This window comes from Ornithodoros turicata, chromosome 7 (assembly GCF_037126465.1).
Source record: "Ornithodoros turicata isolate Travis chromosome 7, ASM3712646v1, whole genome shotgun sequence".
NCBI classification, from domain to species: domain Eukaryota; kingdom Metazoa; phylum Arthropoda; class Arachnida; order Ixodida; family Argasidae; genus Ornithodoros; species Ornithodoros turicata.
The window spans coordinates 21,538,131-21,560,371 of NC_088207.1; the positions used below are offsets into that span (position 1 = coordinate 21,538,131).

A 22,241-nucleotide genomic window follows, 5' to 3' on the forward strand; every position below is an offset into this window, starting at 1 on the left:
CCATGTGCCTCATCCCCTTCATTACTCATTTGTTGAAATTAAAATTTTTTGTGTTCTATGCAATGTATTCAAAAATCGTAAAGCATGTATGTCCTCTAACAGAAAATTGTTTATTCAGCCTGAATCTCTCTCTGTCATTGAGATGTCATATGTTAACATGCTAGAGAATAACATAATATGCCAGTTTATTCTCTGTCAGAGAATAAACATATAAACATGTATCAGAGAATAGCCCAGACAAACACAATGTCAGGGGGACATCCAGAAAATGTTCTTTGTGTACACAGGATGTCCTACAGACATCCCATAGGCGTAAGTCTCGGAGATAATTTACAGCCCAGGGCACTACAAATGATTGGCTACTCTCCGCAGATTCTACTGTACTAAGCCCACGCCCTACCAATGATTGGCTGCTCATAACTGCACCCTCCCACTGATTGGCTCTCATTGTTCTGTAGTTCCATCACCCATCAGTCCAGCTTCTATGGCTGTCATTGGTATTTTCCACTCATTTACACAATTCTGATTCCACACGATTTTGCACATGCATATTTAAATTTTCCATCAGGTCACCGCTGTTTGGGAACAAAAGGATTGAAAAGACTTGTCTTTACACCACTATTGTAACCGCAGAACGATAAAAATGCAGTTAAAAGCAATGAACTCTGTTTCCCATGAAATCACCATCAGACACTCCCCTGTCCTAAGCACTGGAACATCGACAATTGAACATGAACATTAAACCATCGAACATGAACTTTGAAGCATTGGAACATTGGCCATTGAACATGAACATTAGGAAAGCACCCCTCAAATGGTGGAAAGTAAGCACCCCAGAAACCGCAGAGGGAGCGGTCTGGGACCAGCCTACGAGCAAGACTAGAAGTCTGGATGCGGTTTAGAAATGGACTTAGAGAGAGGTTAGAAATGGACTTGACTCTATACTAAAGACATCCTGCACGTGGAATTAATAAGCAAAAACTTCTCGATACTTTGATAACAATTCAGAAGGAACGGGATTCATCTGTTGGGTTGTTTGTGATTTATGCTCAAACCAAACTGTAATCTACACTTTTCTTCTTCCATACCTCTCAAAAAGCGCTGCAATTCAGAGTGCGGCATCTTTGTTCTCGCGGTGGACGTCTGTCATTGGTCTCCCAAGACGACTTGTCCACTCATGGGAGGAGATCGTTTGAAGACAGTAATGGTAGGCCGCACCACATTGCCATCCTTCTTGAGGGGGAAGGGGAAGGAAAGCATAAATTACAAACAAGGCAATGAATAGATATACTTCTTTTTGCCTTGATGCAAAGGTAATTTGGTGAGGAGAAATGTTAGCACATTAGCGCCCCTCAAAAAGGGTAGTGGCATGTAGCTCATTGGAGAACCTGCTCCGCTTGACGGCGATTCACGGTTAAACCCTGTTAAACCCAAGAAGATAGTACTGCCACGTGTTAGAGGCAGGTATTTTGCTCTAGGACAATGAAGATATGGGGGAATGTAAGAAGATACGTCATAGTAATATATGTAGTCTTGAAAAGAGTGTATGCGAGTATGAAGCCCTGGCACATGACTCGTAATGTAGCAGCACATTAGCTGACAAGAAAGACATGGGGACTTCCCTACAAATAGGTTTCGAGCCATGTTAGTCGGCACATCGGGTTTCGTCTTTTCAGACCGCGTTCGTGGTCTCACGAGAGCCAACGACGATTGACTTCCCAGGGGTTGTCATCAGAAGATGTAAATTTAGCAGCACAAATAATGTATTAGAATATCCCAGACAAACACCAATGTCAGAGGGACGTCCAAAAAATTTTTCTTTGTGTTCATAGGATGTCATGCGGGTATCCCATAGGTATAAGTCATATTACATATCCAGAAACGAACATCCTCTGGGAGCTTTGTAAATGAATATCTCTGGTTGTATGTCTGAATGATGTCCCGTCGTGGCTATTTCAAGGATTGTCTGAATCAGGTCCGGGACTGGATGTTACATGGAGCGTGTGCTGCGAAAAAGAGGGAAATACTGATTGTGTAGCACTGTGCAAGTTTGACTTTGGATGGACATACTGAATGTCTCAAACCGAAAGTAGGAAAAAACAGACGTTATCGTGATGGTGGGGTGCTCCGAGGAATTTCTCAATTTAAAATGTTTTTGTGCACGCAGTCGAATTAAAGTTATGTGCTTCAACCTTCATTTTGACTCAGAAGCGAACAAGACTCCTAAATTTGCAGAAGCTCGCGAGACAAGCAATATATAGTATCTGTTTTCTCTTGCCAAACGCCACTGCAGCTTATGCCTGTCTAAGTGAACCTTTTTGGACTTGGTGGTCCTGGTAGATCCTACATTTCTCTTTATATTTTTAAAATTCTCATGGTCGGTTATGGGACATACGAGAAACAAAAAATGGAATGTGAATAAAACGTGAAATGAATTAAAAAAACTGAATATGTGGTGTCGGAGATAAAAAAATGGCAGAAAGAAAAAGACAACACAAGCACAGTAAAATATGCAGGAAAGGAACAGGGGAGGAGCATTAGAAACGTTCCATATAACATAAGAAAATGCCCTATGCGATGCCATTAGATTGTACGGTGCAGTAGATTACAGTAGACCCTAGTGGTGCCTCTGCCCGAATAGGTGCGAAAGCACCAAATATAGTGTCTGTCATCACAGCAAAAACATGAAATTAAGGTTCCAAAGCACGTCCTATTAAGGTTCTGAAACATGCCCTATTATGTCCTTATCACGTCTCTCGGGACCTGTAGTTGACATAATACAAGTTTCCTCGATATTCAATGGACGTCCGGAATGACATCATCTGGATATTTATCGACATCCAGAGGACGTCAATATATCCTAATAAGGATCTTTTGCAGTCATCCTACAGACGTTAATGGTTTAAAGATGTGACAGCAGATGTAAGGTGTTAGAGAAGGGTCGCACAGCTCCCGTTTTCTCCAACTGACGCTATAATTCTGACTGCTCGTGGTTACGTAGTAAGGTTACCTTTCTGGAGGGTATAGTATACTGATGAAATATGTACAAGGTATGTACAATGTACATATGTATAAGGGAAAGTCCAGGACCGGGGGCTCTGAGCCAACTGAGGCCTGGCTTCAGCAACGCTGCTTAACTTTAAACCGAGATCAAGCGTAGCTGAAACTTGAAGATAACACTCAAATCTTTTTTACAAACGTTAGTTGGTGACATGATAAATGCTTCAGTGACAGTAACTACCTGAGTTACGCGTTAAATTCACGTTAAGAGGCCATTGATCTCGGATCAAATGTTAATGGGCGTTGGTGAAACCGGGCTTTAATGACATACAAGTATTCCCATGAGTGCTACCTTTCTAGCAGCAGATGCAGGCAAGGTGCTGGCGAAATAAAGATGAGCTTCTATTACGACCTTGTGGTCGTTGACGCACCCGATGACGTCGCCGAAGGACCGTGAGTCAACCTCAGAAGTTGTCGCTATCACCATGTAGTCGACAATGCTGTTGAGGCGAATCATGTCGAACCCGTTCTGTGTGAGAACCCACGAACGTTTGCGAGATCATGTAAGATATTCTCAGAATCGGCGCAGCAGGCCACTTCATGCATCTCGTGAAAATCTGTTCTCAGGTCGCTACAGATAAGAGTAGTTATGTGCCGCTTCATTCTCAAAACGAAACCTCACTGCGTAACGGGTTCAAGGACACAGTTATGCTGATTGTAACAAAATGGCGTACGCAACGCGGTTTTAACAAATCAGGGGCAGTGATGGGAAGTAATGCGTTACGTCTCAGCTAAAAGTCAATGTTAATACGAGGGGTGTTCCAAGTCAAACTGAGACTTTCTGTCTCCTGAGTGTACAAATGGCTCGCGCTACTTCTTTTTCGTGATTTTCACACGCGACAGACCTCCGCGTTTACGACCTGGAGATACAAAGTTTGTGCAAAACAGAAGACATGTGCTGGACAAGATGACCGACAACGAGGTGAGCGGACACATCGAACAGCCAATTGTTATGAAGTTTCTCGTGAATGAAGGCATAAAGTCATCTGAAATACACAGAGGACCTCAGGCTTAGTATGGCCACGAAACACTTAGCCGCAGCAAAGCGTTTGAGTGGTGCAAACGGCTGACCGGCAGAGAAGACTGGAAATCTCCCAAGAGCTAAGGTACCGTTTCGACACTGAAGGACAGCCGTTCCTTGATCGGATCATCACGTGCGATGAAACGTGGGTGCAACATTTCACTCCTGAGTCTAAACGCGCACCAAAACAGTGGAAGCATCCGGGCTCGCCAGGTTCCACGAAGTTCCGAAGCACCCCGTCTGCGGGTAAGGTCATGGCCACGGTTTTCTGGGATAAGGCTGGCGTTGTTCATGTTGATTTTCTGCCCAGTCGTACCATCATCCATAGTGCATATTACTGCCAGGTTCTCAGGGATGTGCATGAGGCGCTGAAGCAAAAGCGGCCGGGCCTCATCACCAAAGGAGACCTCCTCCTACAGGACAATGCACGCCCGCAAAACGCGCATCTCACGACGCGCACCTTACAGGAACTTGCCTGGGAGTTGCTGCCACATCCCTCTTACAGTCCAGGCCTCGCCCCCAGCGATTTCCATCTCTTCCGGCCACTGAAGGCGTTCCTTGGGGGCAGCCACTTCAGCTGCGATGACGAGGTCAAGAATGCGGTCCGATCATTGGTGCTCACTGCATTGGCGCGTCAGTAAGGATTTCTACGCGGCTGGCATCCAAGCCCTCGTGAAACGCTGGGACAAGTGCATTAGTGCAGCTGGAGATTACGTTGAAAAATAAAACTAATTTCTTACCTGTAAGTTCATTTTACTTTTGCGAAAAATGAAAAGTCCCGGTTTGACTTGAACACGCCGCGTACATTACGTTTTGTGGAGGAAGAATGAGTAACGTAATGGATACTACAATTTTCGTCTGGTAATAGGTAATGAATATAATTTAGTTGAGTTGAAAATTCAGGCGCTCTCTAAAGCCATCAGTTACGAATTGTACTTGGCACAAGCCCTCCTGAGCAAACGACAAAGTTTTCCTCCCAATCACGATCTCAGTTTTTCAGAAATTCAAGACTGAATATTGCGTGCAACACTGTGCCGATGTAGACAGCAATTTCGTATTGCCTGTCAAGAATGTCTGCAAAATTACATTGCATGCAGGAAACACTGGGCCTAAAGTGGCGACGTCTACTGCGTGCAGCGTGGAAACCAAACCATATTCATAACAAAAAAAAAAGCTCAACATATGAGCGCCAGTGTTGCCTTCTGAGATGTTTCTTTTTTTTCGAACCAGACGTCGCCCCGACAGATTTTATGGCAATTTTGACAGCGTATTAAGATAGTTTAAAGCGACATGCCATGTGTGTGCCGCAATGAAAGGTACTTAGAAACATTACGATATGAAATGACAGCAAACATGCAAGCTGCTTGTTGGTTTATGGCACCATTAAGTGGGCTCCTACCTGTACTTTGGTGTTGTCGTTTGGCACGCGGATAATAATGACAGGTTTCTGGATGATCCAGGACAGTGCTGAACGGACGCTGGTGATAAAGTCTACGAAGGCGTCGCGGTCACTTGCATCGCCGCACTCGCCTCCTGGAGTTCGCCAGTCCAGGTAGGCACCACTGAGTCCGAGCCGTACCAAGTATGTGGCAAAGTCAGAGCCAAAGATGGATCGTCTACTAGCGCTGCGCAGCGCTAGTGATATATTTGCACCGGAAGATTCATCTCCGCCGAGTGACAGGAGCACGGGCATATTCACAGGACTGCAAACAGTACGAACTTTGTAACAATTAAAGGTAGAAACTCTCCAGCAAACTTGCTTATAATGTACGACCTTTCACGATAAAGGTCGGTCAATGAGGTCAGAACACAAAGGTATGTGCATGATTGAGGACAGTCGCCCGTCCAGGACAATGGACTGTTGAGAACGACTGTATAGGTTCTGGAAACTGCGGGTGAAGTTGTCTTTTCTGAAGGTGTTCGGCCATCTCATCACAGAGCGCTGGATGTCGGATGCGTCGGCAAGTCTCTTGCCCTCTAGGGCGATTTTCAGTCGAGGAAAAAAAAAGATATCAGGTGTAGCAAAATCAGGTTAGTATGGGGGTGCGCAATTGGCATAACTAAGACTGTATGTGGTCTGGCATTATCATGGAGAAGCAACCACGAGCCTCTCTTGGCGTATTGAGGACGTCGACAACGTAGTCCCGCCCTTGTCGAAACGTTTAAACCATTCATACACCCACTTCAAGAGCGCGGCATCATCCCCGTAGACTTGCTTCCAGGGTGGCGAACCGAGGAATTTTTCGTTTCGGTTCAAAAGAAACGGTTCCGTTGCCCTCTCACCATGCCAAGCAATACCGCGTCGCTAGTGACCCTTGCCGAGTTATCGGCTTTCCGTGCGACGTACCGATAACTATCCCCGGATTCCAGATTCTCTAGACACCATTTATCGCAACATCAATAGCGACGTAACCATCAAAGAGCGGGTTGTACTCCTCCTGCAAGTGAGCTCGAACAGTGCCCCAGTGCTGCACAGGTATGGTATCAGAGAATGTTTCCACTGCGCACATTCATCACAAACTAAAGGAGCGCCTGTGTATCTGAGACCAGATGGTCGCCCTGCTAATGTACCAAGCGACATTTCTATCCGTGGCAACGTAACTTCGGTCACTTGATACTTGGTGGCTCATCACGACCTTCACTCGTGCTGCTTAAACTGTTTCCGGAGTATTCGGGATCCTTCGTCGTAAAAGTCATCCGATCTGGACCCCATACGTGAGTCGTTCTCTACGTTACCGCGACCTTCCTTTCAAACTTGTTCCCAGGCGTCGGAGAGAAATGCGCTGTCTTGCTGCTTAAACTGTTTCCGGAGTATTACGAGATCCTTCGTCGTAAAAGTCATCCGATCTGGACCCCATACGTGAGTCGTTCTCTACGTTACCGCGACCTTCCTTTTCAACTTGTTCCCAGGCGTCGGAGAGAAATGCGCTGTCTTGCTGCTCCTCTACGAAGTGCTCGAAGTATTCTCCAGTTAGGCCTACTGCGTCTTCGACGACTATCGACTCAACGTCCTCAAGTTCTACCCATTCCACCACGTCTAACATGTCCACTGTGGGCAGTGTGAGATCTGGCACAGTCTTCGTATCAAATACGCAGCCACTGTTACTCCCTGTTTCAAAATTATCATGCGCCATCTGACTTTTGGGTCCAAAGTTCAACTGCTTCCAGAAAACGCTTTCTGCCCTCAAACTTTGCAGCTCCACCCGTAATTGATGCATCTCAGCATCTATTTCCCTGGCCCTGGTTCTCCCGGAGAAAAGGCCTCACCAGTGGGTGAGGCCTTTGGTATCCACGGTGTCCACACGAAGACTGCAGTGAGGTGAGAAGATCAGCGCCGGCAGACATGGACGAAGGATATTGTCCCGAAGACGGTCAGACAGAGACGATGGCCTAAGCTTCACTGCTGAACTCTCGGAATGGTCATCATAGTTGCCTATTCTGGATAAGCAGACCCCAGCGAAGACTCTTCTGGCATCTTGTGGACTGCGCCAGTTAGGAATACAGGTTCGTTCCAGCCATAAGAAACATCTTAACCATCAGAAGGCCCCAAGTCTCAAGCTCCTTGTTCCTTGGTGCCACGCACCAGACTGTAGTCGTTGCTGGTCGTGGACCCTTTTCTTCACTTTGTCACATGACCATGTCATCGCTGGAGCCTTTCTTCTTCTACAATCTTGACTGGGGGTAAGGGCGGAACACCCCGTGGAGCTCCAAGGTCACTTGTGAAAATTCTGCTCTTTATTCATAGGTCATGATTCTTCTCAGATGTCGTAATGGTATGAACTTCCGAACAGCCGTACAGCCCGCAGTGTCTGCCTTCAAGAAATGAGGTAATGGGGGTGCACGCTCTGCCCACCACCTGGAAGCACTTTTTCCCCACCCCCTTGGAAAGATCCAAAATCCCATGATGTGGTTCCCTCTCTGTCATTCGCCGTCGAGGGCCATGTTTTAAGATATCACCATGTAGAACTTGGATTACTGATGTGACACACGCACGTTATCATCTTTCAGTTCTTCATACTCTTCGTATTAATTACTTTTGAACACTTCTATAGAAACTGAACGGTGGCGACCCCTTCTATATATATACATTTTCTCAGAAAAACAGTGGGAGCCCGAGCGGGATTGGCGAACAGGTATCACGTGATATTGAAGTGCTACGTAATGCATTTGAGACGGGTTACTAATTGCTATTAGACCTGTTTTGAACACTAACAGCAACTTTTGCGAAGTCAGTTTGGACTGTTGTAACCTGCAAGAATATCTGTGAGATGTGCGTCATCTGTTGGCCTTTCAATCCCTCCGCGTCTTCATGTAGTCTGCTCCGCCGCCATTACCCACAGTCCCGGGGCCCAATTCTCGCTAAAGTAATCGACCTCGATTGCTTTGTGTCTCGCCTGTCATTGGTCGTTAAGTGAAGAAGGCGTGAAGAACAGATATGAATGTCACGCGCCCTCAACCAATAGTCGAACACTTGATCCTGCACTCTTCATACTTTCTCACTAGACAGCGTATTTTTAGGCATTAACAGGGGGCGTTCTTTACCGCATAGCACGCAGTATGCCAATCATCATCGCGAATGATATCGCTCTGTCTCCCGATAAGCTGAGAATGGGGGCGTCCACCTTTTTATGTATCAACTTTCCTTCCAATCGGAAGATAAAACGATACGATTCTGAAGGTTGGTTGGCCTCGAACAATTTATACGACGAAGAGCGCTACCTGTTTCTTCATCACGAAGATTGCAGGATCAAGAGCCCAACTATTGGTTGAGGGCGCGTGACATTCATTTCTGTTCTTCACGCCTTCACGTAACGACCAACAGGCGACGACAGGCGAGACACAAAGTAATCCAGGTCGATTACTTTGACGGGAATAGGGCCCCCGGCATGAGTAGAGTGACCAAAAGATAGATGCCGCGAAGGACGCTTGGTATCGGTGCTGTTTGCAAAACCCCGCACCCAGGAAATTTCTACGGATGTGTGGTTTACGTTCTAGTGTTCAGGGATGCACCAACCTTGGGCGTCGAGGCGCATATAGACGACCCTCTGTTTACAAACATGTGACGTCACGATAAGACTGGTTCGAGGTTATATTTTGCTGTGGTGGGCAAAAAGCGGGAAAACGCGTCGGCTGATAGGCGGAAAAGGCTGATAAGGTTGATAGGTGCCCACCAGCATGCTTTGCGCAGCGGCGAAACGTAATCGGTGACGTAGGGGTGCAGGTCGTCTATTGCGGTTGGCCACGACCTCCAAGGTGGCTAGCCTAATTGCTTGCATTCTCAATGGTGCACGTGTCGCCTCAAGGTTGCCGCGTCATGAAATCGGCAGATTGTGCTTGGAGCAGCATTCTCTGAAATTATATAGCTAAAACATCCCCAATGGACAGCAGAGCTATTACGCATATCTGAAGATTCAAAGTTACAAGCATTCAGAAAAACATATAGTTTCTACAGGTTTACCATTCACTTTACAGTTCCTTTAAGAAGTTACTGGAACACCAAAGTAACGAGCTACCAAAAAAGGAACTATGTTACGGGTTACTCTCAATACCACATGAAACCTACCTCTTTTTGACAGCTGCGACGAGAGTAGTAAGGTAGGCCACGTCTTGCTTGTAGCGCGGGGTTATTTTACCGTCGCTTGTAGTGCTGAAGTAGCCGAAGACTACGCAGGAGCAGAAATGCAAAGGTAAGTGGGAAGCTAGGTGTGCTTCTTGGGGCCTGAAATTCCTGTTGCTCAGCATGCAGATCACTCGACGACGAAGAACAATGGTCTGGTTGAACGGTATATTTCCAGGAGTGGACCTTACGAACAATGAGAAATGTTGAAGACAGGAGCCTGTCGCACTACAACAAACGTAACACTTTAGTTTTGTACCTGTTTCATCTACCCCAATTTCGAGATGTAATTTGGTGCAAATGCAAGGTGTTTTTCTCAAGCGTTGCAATTTTTTTTGGTAAAGAAATCTATTAGAGCACCGCAGACGCCATTCTTGCAGGTTAGTGCTACGGCTAGGTGGACATTCCATGTGACTCAATATGTAACTACTTTCTTTCTTTATTTATCATCAGGTCGTGCAGAATAACAAAGGGGAGTGGCACACGATGCATCGACTATAAATATAATGCTTCCAATAATTTCCGAAACCTTGTAGGATCAGGGACGGCGACGGTGGAGGCGGGCAGGTTGTTGCAGTCTTTAGCTATCTTAGGGACGAAGGGGTTAGCATAATAATTTGTACAGCTAAATGGGACGAATAGTTTCTCAGAATGGTCTAGGTAATTGGATATGTGATGAGGAGGTGAAAATAGAGCTTATCTAGGAAGAGTGTTATGATAGTAAAATTTATGAAGTAAGGAAAGACGAGCGGTGATACGGCGGGTAGAAAGAAGCGGGAGAGATTGAATATGCGACTACTATATCACTAATCACCATTAACTAATTTCTTAATTAGGAAAATGTAACGTCTTGAAACACGCACGCACTTTGAAATATCTGTTGCCACATCTTGGTTTGCAAAGGAGCCGAAACCAAGCGCGTCGTGACGGCAGGAAGAACAGCTTTCATACCACGCCCGAGAGAACGCGTTCTTTGAAGCGATGGAGCTCACTGGAGTAGGCGCCGTTCAGCTGTACCAATAAACGGTCGACGCTGGAGGTGGTCTTCTTCCTGTGCTCTCGAAGCACGTAGTTTCGGTTTCGGCTTATTCGCATAGCAAAATTTGGCGATGGATATCGTGAAGTACGTGCGCGATTCAGAATTTTCTAAAGGATGGGATAGCTTGAAATGGTGACGGGCTTTAATTCTGCTCTCTCAGATTTCCTCGAAAACATTTAATCATAATAATGTTTAGGTAATTAGTCATCTAGCAGTTGTATATTCTCTCTCCAACAGAATGTACGCCTAACCGTGTAACTCACCTGAAAAAACAAACAAAAAAACGTCATATTTGCTGCCCTTGTAAATTCTATTTTGTAATTTTTGCCCTAAATTTGCAAACAAATTTGTTAAACACCCTGTATATAAGGAACCACACGAAGAGGACCCAAGTCTACATTGCCGGGAGGGGTCACCAAGACCATTAGGGCGACGTGCGGTTGAGCTGATTGATTGAGATATAAAAAATGTGGAGATGCGAGGCCCAGCTATGGCTCAGGCAATTTTATGTACTTTGGCGCAACGTTATGTATTATTAGCAGACTGCCAGCGACACAGGTGCACAAAAGAAAAGGCAGGTCCTTACTTTTTCATGTCAACGGAGCGAATTGTCAACTTTGTGGAGCACACAGAGTGAGATGGTTCTTCTACATTGTGCTTGAATCCACCTCCTACACCCAAAGTGGAGCGTCTTCTGGCTAGGCCAGGTGTGTAAGGAAGAAGGAAAAGACCCAGGGGAATAAGCAGGGACACAAAGCCCGCAGCACACAAGGTCCACATGAAATATAAAGTTGTGTGGCGCACGGGGACCTGCGTGCACGAGCAAGGGGATGGTCACGTCAGCAGGTCGTTCCGCACTCTTTTTTTGTCCCGTTTATTAATGATTCGGGTTACTATGCTTAATTGTAAGATCTCCCGATGGCTCAAATCTGTCCCTCTAGATTTTAAAGCGATGGTGCAGATCCAAACAGAAGCTACACAAACGCTGTCACTTGTTTTCTTATGCTTTCAAAGACACCACCAGTGACCGTGGTCAGTGACCTTGTCAACCAGCTCCAGCCAGATGATATTTTTGAGGCTACTTCCTTGGAGCATATCCTCTCCCTATCGTCCCGAATGGACCTGCTGCGTGATTTCATCACGCCGTATACGTCACCATTGCTTCTGGCTCCTCTGCGCTAACTACAACGTAACGCAGCGTTTTCTGCTTGCGGTAGAGCAGACGCATTGTAGACCTACCAGCCTAGTCCGGATGGTTATGACCGGCCTTGGAAACACTACATTGCAGTGTGGTCAAGTCGCCGGTTATTGCACATTTCTATCCGGAGAGAGTTATAAATGCAACGCTAGCTACGATGAACGTAATCGATATATTGCGATTGATATCTTGCTCGTATATTGCTTTGGCTACACCGCTGAAAATTATCATGTCCTCATGTCTTGTAGGCCGTTACACTGGACCCTGTAGAGTTTTCAACTGCCTTTGAAACGCCACGTACACTGTAGAACATACCACCCTGACAGTCGTCCTCGTGCCGCTGAAAACGTACACGTCTACCTGCCAACGCGTTATGAACTTACTAGTCCAGCAACCATACAATCTCCAGGTCTATTCCTAACCAGGGGAGCGAGCTTCTCAACCATTATCCCTTTTCCAACGGATTTGGTCCACTCAGATAACCTTCGGCTATCACAATTTTATCCCGTCTTATCTCTCAGAGTATGTATTGTGTCCGGCGCTGCACCAGTGGTGTAACCTCAGGAACGACGGTGTATGTACTCACACGCTGGTCTATGCCCGTATCCTCGACGGTCACGCTCGCTGGTCGGGCTTCGGGTACGGCGTCGCATTTAGCAGGTTCATTACCACTCTTCCCAGACTCTTTATGCACTTCTTCGGAGCTGCTGGAGCTGGAGTTGGAGCTGGAGCTAGCACGTCTAGTAGTGGAAGTCTCTACGTTGCTCATTTCTTCTCACTTATGGATATATGTACTCCAAAGAAAAAGCCGACTGGTGTTTAACGTTTGTCCTGGGACATAGAGAGAGAGACTAGGAACTACTAGACAATGCACGAGTGTTATCAAAATAGGATCGCAATTAGCTGACAGTCGCTTTCATCAGCGGCAGCAGGAACCCTATTCAGTCACCGGTCTTGTCAGTGGACCAATGCTGTCAGCTTCACGTTGCGGCATTTTAACATGTTTACTTGCGTTCTTAATCTTGACCTGTTGGAGGGGCCCGGGGAGGAGCGTTTCAGCGGTTCGAACACCCCGCCACCAAAGCCGTGTCTTTGGTGGTGAAGGGAAAATGAGGGTGAAATTCTCCTCCCCATGTAAAGTTTCCACAGATCCGCTACTGAAATTTTTCTGCTTCCGCTACTGATCTTGGCACCGGGACGGTGAATATTAAAACAAACTTGAGCTTTCTATGTTTATTCTGCATGTAGATTGCTACATGTAAACTGCTTATAGTTTTTGTATTCATTATGCCTGTGCAATCGAGTACGTGACTTGAATTTTGACATCCCTTGACAGGGGTACAATACATTGGATTAAGAGTGGGTGTTGGGATGCCACAGAGGAACATCTGGAGTAACCTTGCCAGATCACAGATGAATCAATACGCAATGAACGTAGTCAAGGTCATGCACATCCCTCTAGCTCCCTCCTCTCCCCGTTTGTGAAGGCAGTGTCCTAATTGGTCAGGTTTCAAATAAGGGGATAACACGCTTTAGGTGGACCATGAAGCACCAGCTGGGACCCACCATGGTGGGCCATCAGCTCGCGTGGCTCAGTGGTTAGCGTGCTGGCCAAGTCACGTCGAGATTGGGGGGGGGGGGTACCCGGGTTCAAATCCCGCTGCCGGCTGTGACGTCTGGGATTTTTCCTGGGAAACTTGGGAACATGGCCGACATATGTCTAAAAGCGTCTGAGGAAAATTTTCTCCAAACGCTTTCAGATATAGTCGGCCAAGCTCCCTTAGAAGTCGGCCCAGGACGCACATTCCTCCAGGGCGTCAGTCGTGATGTTGCCCACCTCTGTGAGATCGACAACGGCGAGCCCTTTCACCAGCACCACCACGCTCACGGGACGGGTCTCAAGTGCAGTTCTCCGACGAAACAATTTCGAGGTCCTCCCAATGCATGTTCTGGACTTGTGAGCCCTCATCAAATAAGCGAGTGTTACCATTTAACTCGGCATTGCATTGGCGGCTATGATTTCAGCTCTGGAGAAGTCATGCAGTCTTTCAGTGGCTATCAACTTCACTGAACAGTGCATGGGAGGTTCTGGGAGAAGTGGGCCACCCAGAGAATACGTTGTGGTTGTGGTGGAGTGTCCCCTGGACAAATGAAAAAGGGAATCGAAGAACCCACGACCTACACCACCTAACTGCCAGTGTGCACACCTTACGTACATAACGCTACACACAGCCTAAAAAAGGTACGACGATACGACACGATGTACGTGTGGTTATGGGTGCACCCATCAAACGTTTGTCACTGTGCTCAAAGGTAAAAGATGTAAAAAAATCGGCGCAATGCCAAATTGCCCACAGAAACAAGAATGTCAAATGTGCACAGGAGGTCGTGCAATCGAAGTAGCACTTACACGTGGTAGGGCATACACATGCAGGGAAATAACCGCTCTTCCAGAGTTCTTTGTAGGAAATACAGCAAGCACACCGTTCCCGGGTTAGGAACAGAATGAGGCTCGTGCCCCTTTCCTTCACTTCTTTATTGTCTCCTCAAGCACTTTACATTCGTCATAGGCCTGTTTCTGTGGGCTAGGTGGCGCGAGTGAGCAGCGCCCCAAAAGTTGCAACGCGCTGTAATTTAGCAGACGACTGCGAAACTTTCAAATACATGGCCTCGAGTTGTTCGCACTTTGCAAGATGCACAGCTTTTTCTACGGATTTTCTGCAGGGTTTGTAGCTTTCCTTGGTGCCATACCGCTTGAAACATCATGCAGAACGGTGACGAGACTGTTGCATCCGTAGCCGCTCGCGCCCGAAATGGCGCTGCGCGCGACATGGCAAACTTCGCTGCAATAGCCCAATGGTGCAAGAACCTCTATCTGAACCTTTCCTAACTTCAAGAACTTCAAGAACGAAAGAGTGGCTAAGGCTTCCTGATCTCCTGCTTTTAAAGAACCTTTACATGGTGATAAACACGGCCAAGCTGAAGAACTGAAAAATGGTTCTTTTTCGAATAGTTATCTTTCCCTGTGCATGGGCCAGACTGGAAGATGTTCGAATGTAAGGTTGTGAGAGCATGCCCTCTTGATCAAGAACACAGCACTGGGCCATCTCGCGCATCGCTGCATGAGACTGCCGAATGTAGTCGTCCGACGATGCTAGGTCAGATGGATATGGCGCGGATGTGGAAGACAGTTAAATCGATAATCACGGATGGTTTAAGTACGGTCATACGTTACATATGTGGGCCTGCATTCTCATGTTGGAGCAGAACACCCTTTTCCAGCGGTATACGACGTTTTGTTCGGATGATAGGCTGCGATGATAGGCTGTGATGTCACAAAGACATCACAATATGTTTCATTGTTCATTGTTTGCCCCCTTATGCATTTAATGTTCAGCGACACCCTGGTGAGTCAAGAAAGGGGTTCCCATAGCTTCGGCCGTTACAGCAGTTCGCAGGCTACCAGGTCATGGCAAGTACAGTGCTGGGCAAAAGTTTACGGAACACGCTGCGCTGCATTCCTGCCTGAGAGTAGCACGTTAGCAGCGAATGGTACCCTGCGGACTTGCAAACAGGCGACTGGCTTACCTATAGGCACATGTCAAAGTCCGTACGGTCCCATTCGCTGCTAGCGTGTCACTCTGAGGAAGGAAAGCACTGGAGCGTGTTCCGTAGACGTTTGTCCGTAGACATTGTTTCCTGCGAACTTACGCCCCCCATTTATACACTTGCCGTATAGTGCTATCGAGATACCAAGGCACTGTGCTTTCGTGCAACCGTGGATGTCAATGAGTTTCACACTTTCACTCACGAAGAGACGAATGACTGTCTGCTACACTTCTTTGGTGCAAACCTCCAGCAGGACTGACATTTTGAAGCACCTGTCGCGTGACTACATGTGGGAGGCTGAGGCTTCCAAAAGCAACGCACATATTAGAATACCTGACCTATCATCTGCAGTAAGAAAAGTGAACACGACAGAGTAACGTTATGTACTGAACAACCAGAAACTAAACTATATTGTTGTTTGATTTAATTTATTTACTGAACGCCACTGAGATAGCGTGTCTATAGTGGGTATGAAGATCAGTCAGCTGCAAGTCGTTCAGAATGAGTCAAACCTGCAATACCATCTTGGCGCCCTGCACGGGGTGTCACATCTTGAGCGTGTGATCGTGACAGTGTGACATTGTAAAGCTTGGCCAGTTGTGAGTAAGCTGTTGCCCTGTCGTTCCTAATACCCCGCTTACTACACTCTAAATATTTTCACACCTTTAAAGGTGTAAAATTGGTGTATTCTCATGTATTACACCTATTTTACACCCTAGAACCTTGGCTTGAAAATTTTCGAGGGTGTAACTATAGGTGAATTACACCCTTTTATGAGACATTGTCAGGAGGGTGTGATGAGGGTGCAACAGAGGGTGTATTTGGAGGTGGGACAGGCTCCATTACACAGGCTAGAGGTATTCCTGTTCCTGTGCAGTTTTGGAGTGCTTGTGGTACTCAGAACTTAAGCTTGTGATACAAGTTGTGATATAAAGACCAAATGCATAGTTACTCAACATTTGGTACACTGTCATCTAACCCCTCAAGGCTAGATGACTGGAAAATATAAAATTACTACTGTGTGATAAAGCTGTATTAAGTGATACATTTGAATACCTTCATGTCTACGTAATGTAGGATATATGCTGCATGGCATAATATCAACCTAATAAACGCATAACTATTCAGTTCCTGTGATTTTGTCTTACATGTATGACACCCGCATATACCCACATCAATCACCTATAACATATGTGTGCTGTGCAACATGTGTCTGCGATGTCCTATTTTTGCTTCACACAGGGTACAGCTGAGGAGTATACCTGGATAGTATTACAAGTTCAGTGTGAGAAAAGTGTATTCTTGGCTTTTTAAAGAATATTTTGCATGGCTGTGATCGGAGAGTGATGCCAAAATAGCCACAACGACACTCCACAGTACCAAGCATGCGCCTTCTGTAGAACCTAGAAACACTATACTTTCGCAGTGAAGCTGTAATTTCACCTTTCCTTTGTTTTTTTTCTTAATAAACATATCCCCCACCCCACCCCTGTAATAATTTCCAGCTGCCTCTTCTATGGTTTGCAGGTTACCATTACACCCTTGTGATGTGATGTGATGTGAATAAAGAAAAAAATGGGGATGTAAGTTTCGACGAAGTCAAACTTACACCCTTCCACACAATTACACCCTTGATTACTTGAGGGTGTTCCGTTACACCTTAAAAGGTGTGCGCCATGCACATGTTCTTTTACACCCTTTAAGGTGTAAAATTATTTAGAGTGTAAAGCGTTAAGAAGATGGGCTCACACCTTGTGACTCACCTAATCAGTCAATAACACAAACAAGCAATGCACGCCATGCAAATTATAACCTAATTTTACTGCGAGAAGCACAGATTAATCTTGTCTGACGTGTGTACATACAAATGGTCGAATGTGCATATTGTGATATTTTTAGTAGTTTGTACATTCTATAGTTTATACTAGCGAATGTTTGTGTGCAGTAACATTGCCGTTATCGATGCGTCATCTTAATTTTACGGTGTCAGAGGTATAGCATAGAGTTACCCGCGATCGCGTCGGCGTCGTCGGCATTCGCATGTCCGCACAAAACTCTTATCGCATGCGCGCTGAGCTTTGGGAGTAAGGAGGAGAATCCCGCTAGTTTACAACTGCTATCGATGGAAAGTGAGATAGCTGCGTGAGCTGGCAATAACTTCAACTTCTATCACGGAAAGGCGAACATCCACAGAACTTTGACTGCAAAAGCACAGCCTACGCATCATCACTACGCAGTGCGTGGAACAACTTGACAAGCCCCACTCATTGACACTCGCAGCCCTAAATGTACGCTCCGTAGAGATCCACGCAGAAGACACCACTCCATACGACATCGCTTCTGTGTCTTTCCGAGACGTGGATGAAGACGGAGAGACCGGTACAAGTCGACGGCTTCAAGTGCTGCTGCGGAGCGCGTCGCAGAGGCAAGGGCAACCGAGCGGCCAGAGTTGCCAGAGTCATTTGCTTGCGTTCCTGAGTACTGGCTACACCACTTGAAGTCACCCTTCCTGGAGACGACGTCAGAGAAATTTGCGCCGGAACACATCCGCGACTTCATCGTGTAGATACTCGCGCCTTACCGCACGCACGAGCTTCTCGTCGTCTCGTTTCACTGACCAAGAACACCACTTTCCTAAGTGATATGCCCAAAGAAATGGACCTTTTGCTGTGCACAGACATCCGCCAACCCACAACTAGACATGGCTCATGCATATAGACTTGGTGTTCCAGCACAGCTCCCTTGTTCACGACACCAAATACCTCACCAACCATGTCAATGACCACAAAGTAATACTCATCACACTTAAATAAATTTGTCTACACACTTTCATCCGGCCTCATTTCACCACACGCACATTTGACATTGCACGAGTCGTAATTTTTTTAGGTTACTAGTGAGCAGCAAAGTGTAATTAGGTCAGTTACTTTTTCGGGAGTGTAATGTGTTGATGAAATATTCTGAACGACCAAAGGGCTGCAATACGTGTAAAGGCGTCTACATCCATGGTAGGTTCCCCACCTGACGACAATACACACCAAAGCCTCAGTTGTTATCCAGTATGTAAGATCGAATTTTCCTACGTGTAAAAGAGGGACCACCTCCATAGTCCCCCTACCCTACGGCAGTACACACAAAAGCCGCACATAGCTGCACATGTGCGTTAGTATCGTGCGGTACAATATTAGAAACGGAAAGAGACAGGGAGTTTTTTTTTTGGGGGGGGGACACAAGTATTGTAACAAGCGTAGCGGATGTCAAATGGTATTATTTCTGGTAACATGATAGCTGAGAGCTGAATAACGTCAACCTCATTCCGTTCGCTCGAATACTCACACGTTTCAATGCTCTGTAGGGATGTTGACAGGCACGAACAAGCAGTTGTACCTCAGTTCCTTGAATGGTGAAGCAGAAAGGAACTTTTCGCTACTGATATTGATGTTGATAGCACTGTTGCTGAGCAGGTTTCATTGCCTCGATGGTAGACACTCCACGCCTACACGCGCAGATGACAATGGTTCGAATTACGGCACCGACGTGCTGTCATGGTGTTCTCGATGAGATTTTCTTAGGTCCTTTAAATGCAGTTTATGTTGACGGCGTTGTTTGACACCGTGTTGCTTATAAACCCAACGTCACAAGTTACAAATCTAACAGAGAACGCTTAATATTTTTAATTTGCAAGCAAACTTGAGGTAAAATAGACCTCTCCCTGTTTGTAAACAAATGACGTCATAGTGTTTGACAGCGCCACCGATTTGGTAGAGTTGAACTACGCTCGAAGCCAGAGGGTGAACACGGTCGCGATCAAAGCCACGGTGTTCAGGGGATATGATGGCCCTTGAAAGGGACGCGACCTTCGGTCCTACTTGTCTTTCAATAGGAGGCAGCGAACAAATGCCTAGTCGTGGAACCCAGCCCTCCACTTCTGATTTGTTTCGGTTTCAGTCTGTCTACCAAAGTCATGATGACGTTTCTCGGGTAGAGGTCTATAAAGTGCCTGGATTGGGAAAAGTACCGCTATCATCTGATCTTTGCCATCGCGACCTTGGAGCAACAATGGCTGCATGCCAACACATGCTGCGGCCGCCATTGTTGCTCCAAGGTGAAGGCGGGAATGGGAAAGGATGGCGTTACTTTCCCCAGTGACAGTGTTGTCCGCCTGTAATATATAGTTTTGCCTACGTAGTAGAAGAGCAATACGCAGACCCCTTCGACGGAGCGTTGCCCGTAATTTTCACTTTTGATGTACTTTAAAGCTACGAGTGCAATTGGGACCAAAATTGTGACGTAAGAGTACTGAGAGCTCAAGCTATCGAATAGATTCAGCTTCTGAGATTGCACCTCTACTGCTTTACGATACCTTTAAGGCAAATGTACGACACAGTCCCCTACGCAGTCGGCCCAGGACATATCGCTCGGCAATAAAACACCACTACCCTATACTACTGATGTTAGATTCTTTAGCTGGAGCCCATGATTTAAGAATAAACAAGTCCCATCCATGTCCGCCACTATGCACATGTCCAAGGTTATTTTGGGACGGATATTTGCGCAGGATTTTCTTCACGTGACCCCATCTTTGCCACCTTTCTACAGTATCTACGGTGCTACTTTTTTTTTTTTTGGGGGGGGGGAGGGCTCGACTTTCGTAGGCCGTGCGTGATACCCATATTTGATGGCTTTTTATTTTTTGGCAGGTATATTGCAGGAGTGCTGCAAGAATATTGCAGGTCCCTGGCCGAGTCCAGTCCACCAACGCTCTGCGCTCAAAAAGGTCTTTTGACCTTACTGGACACAATCAGACCTCGATCCTTATTGTGAAGGGGCTCAGTATTTGATTCCCCACGTCACCACCACCAGTGGGGCTGAGTATCGCCTCTGGCGATGAAACTCCCCGATCATCATCTTAAATCAAATTGTTTGTTGTTATGCGGCAAGACTGGGGGGGGGGGGGGGCGGAGGGGGGGAGTTAGAGGGATGACGGAGGGTTTTAGTAAAATCCATGGTTCTGTAAATTGCGATTACGGCTCTACTGGCTAAGCCACCGTAGCACAGCATTGCAATACTAGTTAGAGCTTACACCCAAGGATGGCTCACTTCGGTTGACAGACTCAAAGTTATTGAAACGCTGTTTCGACTGACAGCACGAGTAAGGCGTGAAGTCTCAAGACGTCTTAGCCCCTCAGTACAGCTGACCGTCTGAAATTCGTCTCCAAACTCTTCCGGAAGGTAACACAGGTGAAGGCAAATTTCTGAGGCGCTAATCTGCCTGTGTTCTTGAAAAGTTGTTTGTAACGGTAGAGCACCGTGTCTGTCAGCCTTGTACGAGGTGATATCAAAAATCCTCAGACTAGGTGCGTAAGAAAGCAAGTATTTGCTTTGTTTAAGTTTGACTATTATCACCCTCAACGAAGTCCCCTTGCGCAGTGATGTACCGGTTCCAGCGCTTTTCCCACTTTCGGAAAGCTCTCCTGCTCTCGGAGCATATCGATCACATTCTGCGGTTCACCTGGACCACGCTCACGCTTTCGAAACGGCGACCCTCATCGACGGGAAAAGGAACAAGTAGCAGGGGCCAAACCGGGTGAGTAGGGCGGGTGAAGAATGGTGATTATCTTTCTGCAACCGAAACGCTGTCGAGTTCCTAATGCTGTGTGAGCGAGAGCATTGTCGTGATGGAGCATTCAGTTGCCCCCCACGCCACAGCTCAGGCCTCTTACGCTGAACGTATTATACAGAGGTGGGGAGTAATGCATTACAAAGTAATGCATTACCGGTAATGCATTACTTTTGAGTAATGGGTAATGGTAATGAATTACGTTTTGCCAGCAAGTAATGAGTAACGGTAATGCATTACATTTCGACTGAGTAATGCAGGGCGGCATTACTCATTACTTTTGTCGAATGTTCATTGCGCCACGTGAACATTGGGAACATCCAGGTTTTCTTCAACCCGCCTTTAACAATGAGCACAGGGCAACAAGGAAAGAGAAAGGCGCAGCCTAGGGAATTCTGCAAGAGTTCAACAGTCGACGGTGTGTGTCACAAGTGTCTACATGATGATATCATTTGAAGTAAAGGAAAATCAATGAAATAGAAACATAATCTCTATGAGGGTAATGCGTAACAATTGCTGCAGGGATTCACTGTTTTGGTATGGTACCGTGTTAGCTTCTCTTGTGCTGTCAGAGGTAGTTTCTCTGCCAGGACTGAGGCTGTAGGCTGGGCCTGATCCGCCGGCTCCATAATGCTAGAAAAGGCATCATCTGCAATAAATCTTATCTATAGCTTTTGCCTATCAGACTCTCTTCTTCGGGGATCTAGTGGCACCGATTTGGGGATACTCGGGTGGCTATTGCCTATAGCAAAAAAAGCAAGGAAAAACCTTATGCACAGCACCTTTGAGGCTTATGCCCTAAAACGTAAATGTAATGTCAGAGTAGTGCCATTACTTCGTTAACGTAATGGCATTACTAATGCATTACTAATATCCAAAAAGTAATGAGTAATGTAACGCATTAGTTTTTATACAAGTAATGAGTAATGGTAATGCATTACAAAATAAAAGTAATTTCCCCACCTCTGAATTTACGTATACTCCCTCAAACGCATGGGAACGTCGCCATAAAACTGCGCGTCGTCCCCAATTATGACCCTCGACATGAATGTTGGACCGCTCAAAACCTGCTAAGCA

General features: G+C 46.3%; 1 protein-coding gene across 4 annotated transcripts in view; it reads right to left on the reverse strand.

Moving 5' to 3' along the window:
• Nucleotides 1–18,931, reverse strand: part of LOC135399674 (uncharacterized) — a 28,833-nt gene extending 9,902 nt beyond the window's left edge. Inside the window, exons 1-7 of one of the 4 annotated variants that reach the window (XM_064631405.1) lie at nt 14,346–14,441; nt 13,923–14,076; nt 12,522–12,766; nt 11,324–11,547; nt 9,645–9,884; nt 5,481–5,784; nt 3,353–3,529 (exon numbers count right to left, since the gene is read on the reverse strand). In XM_064631405.1, the coding sequence (XP_064487475.1) occupies nt 3,353–3,529; nt 5,481–5,784; nt 9,645–9,884; nt 11,324–11,547; nt 12,522–12,704 (1,128 nt within the window). In that variant the 5' untranslated portion in view covers nt 12,705–12,766; nt 13,923–14,076; nt 14,346–14,441. Of the gene's footprint in view, nt 1–3,352; nt 3,530–5,480; nt 5,785–9,644; nt 9,885–11,323; nt 11,548–12,521; nt 12,767–13,922; nt 14,077–14,345; nt 14,442–18,880 lie in introns of those variants that run through there. The other 3 variants (XM_064631406.1, XM_064631404.1, XM_064631407.1) reach the window with 3 other exon arrangements.
• Between the last annotated feature and the right edge of the window lie 3,310 nt (nt 18,932–22,241).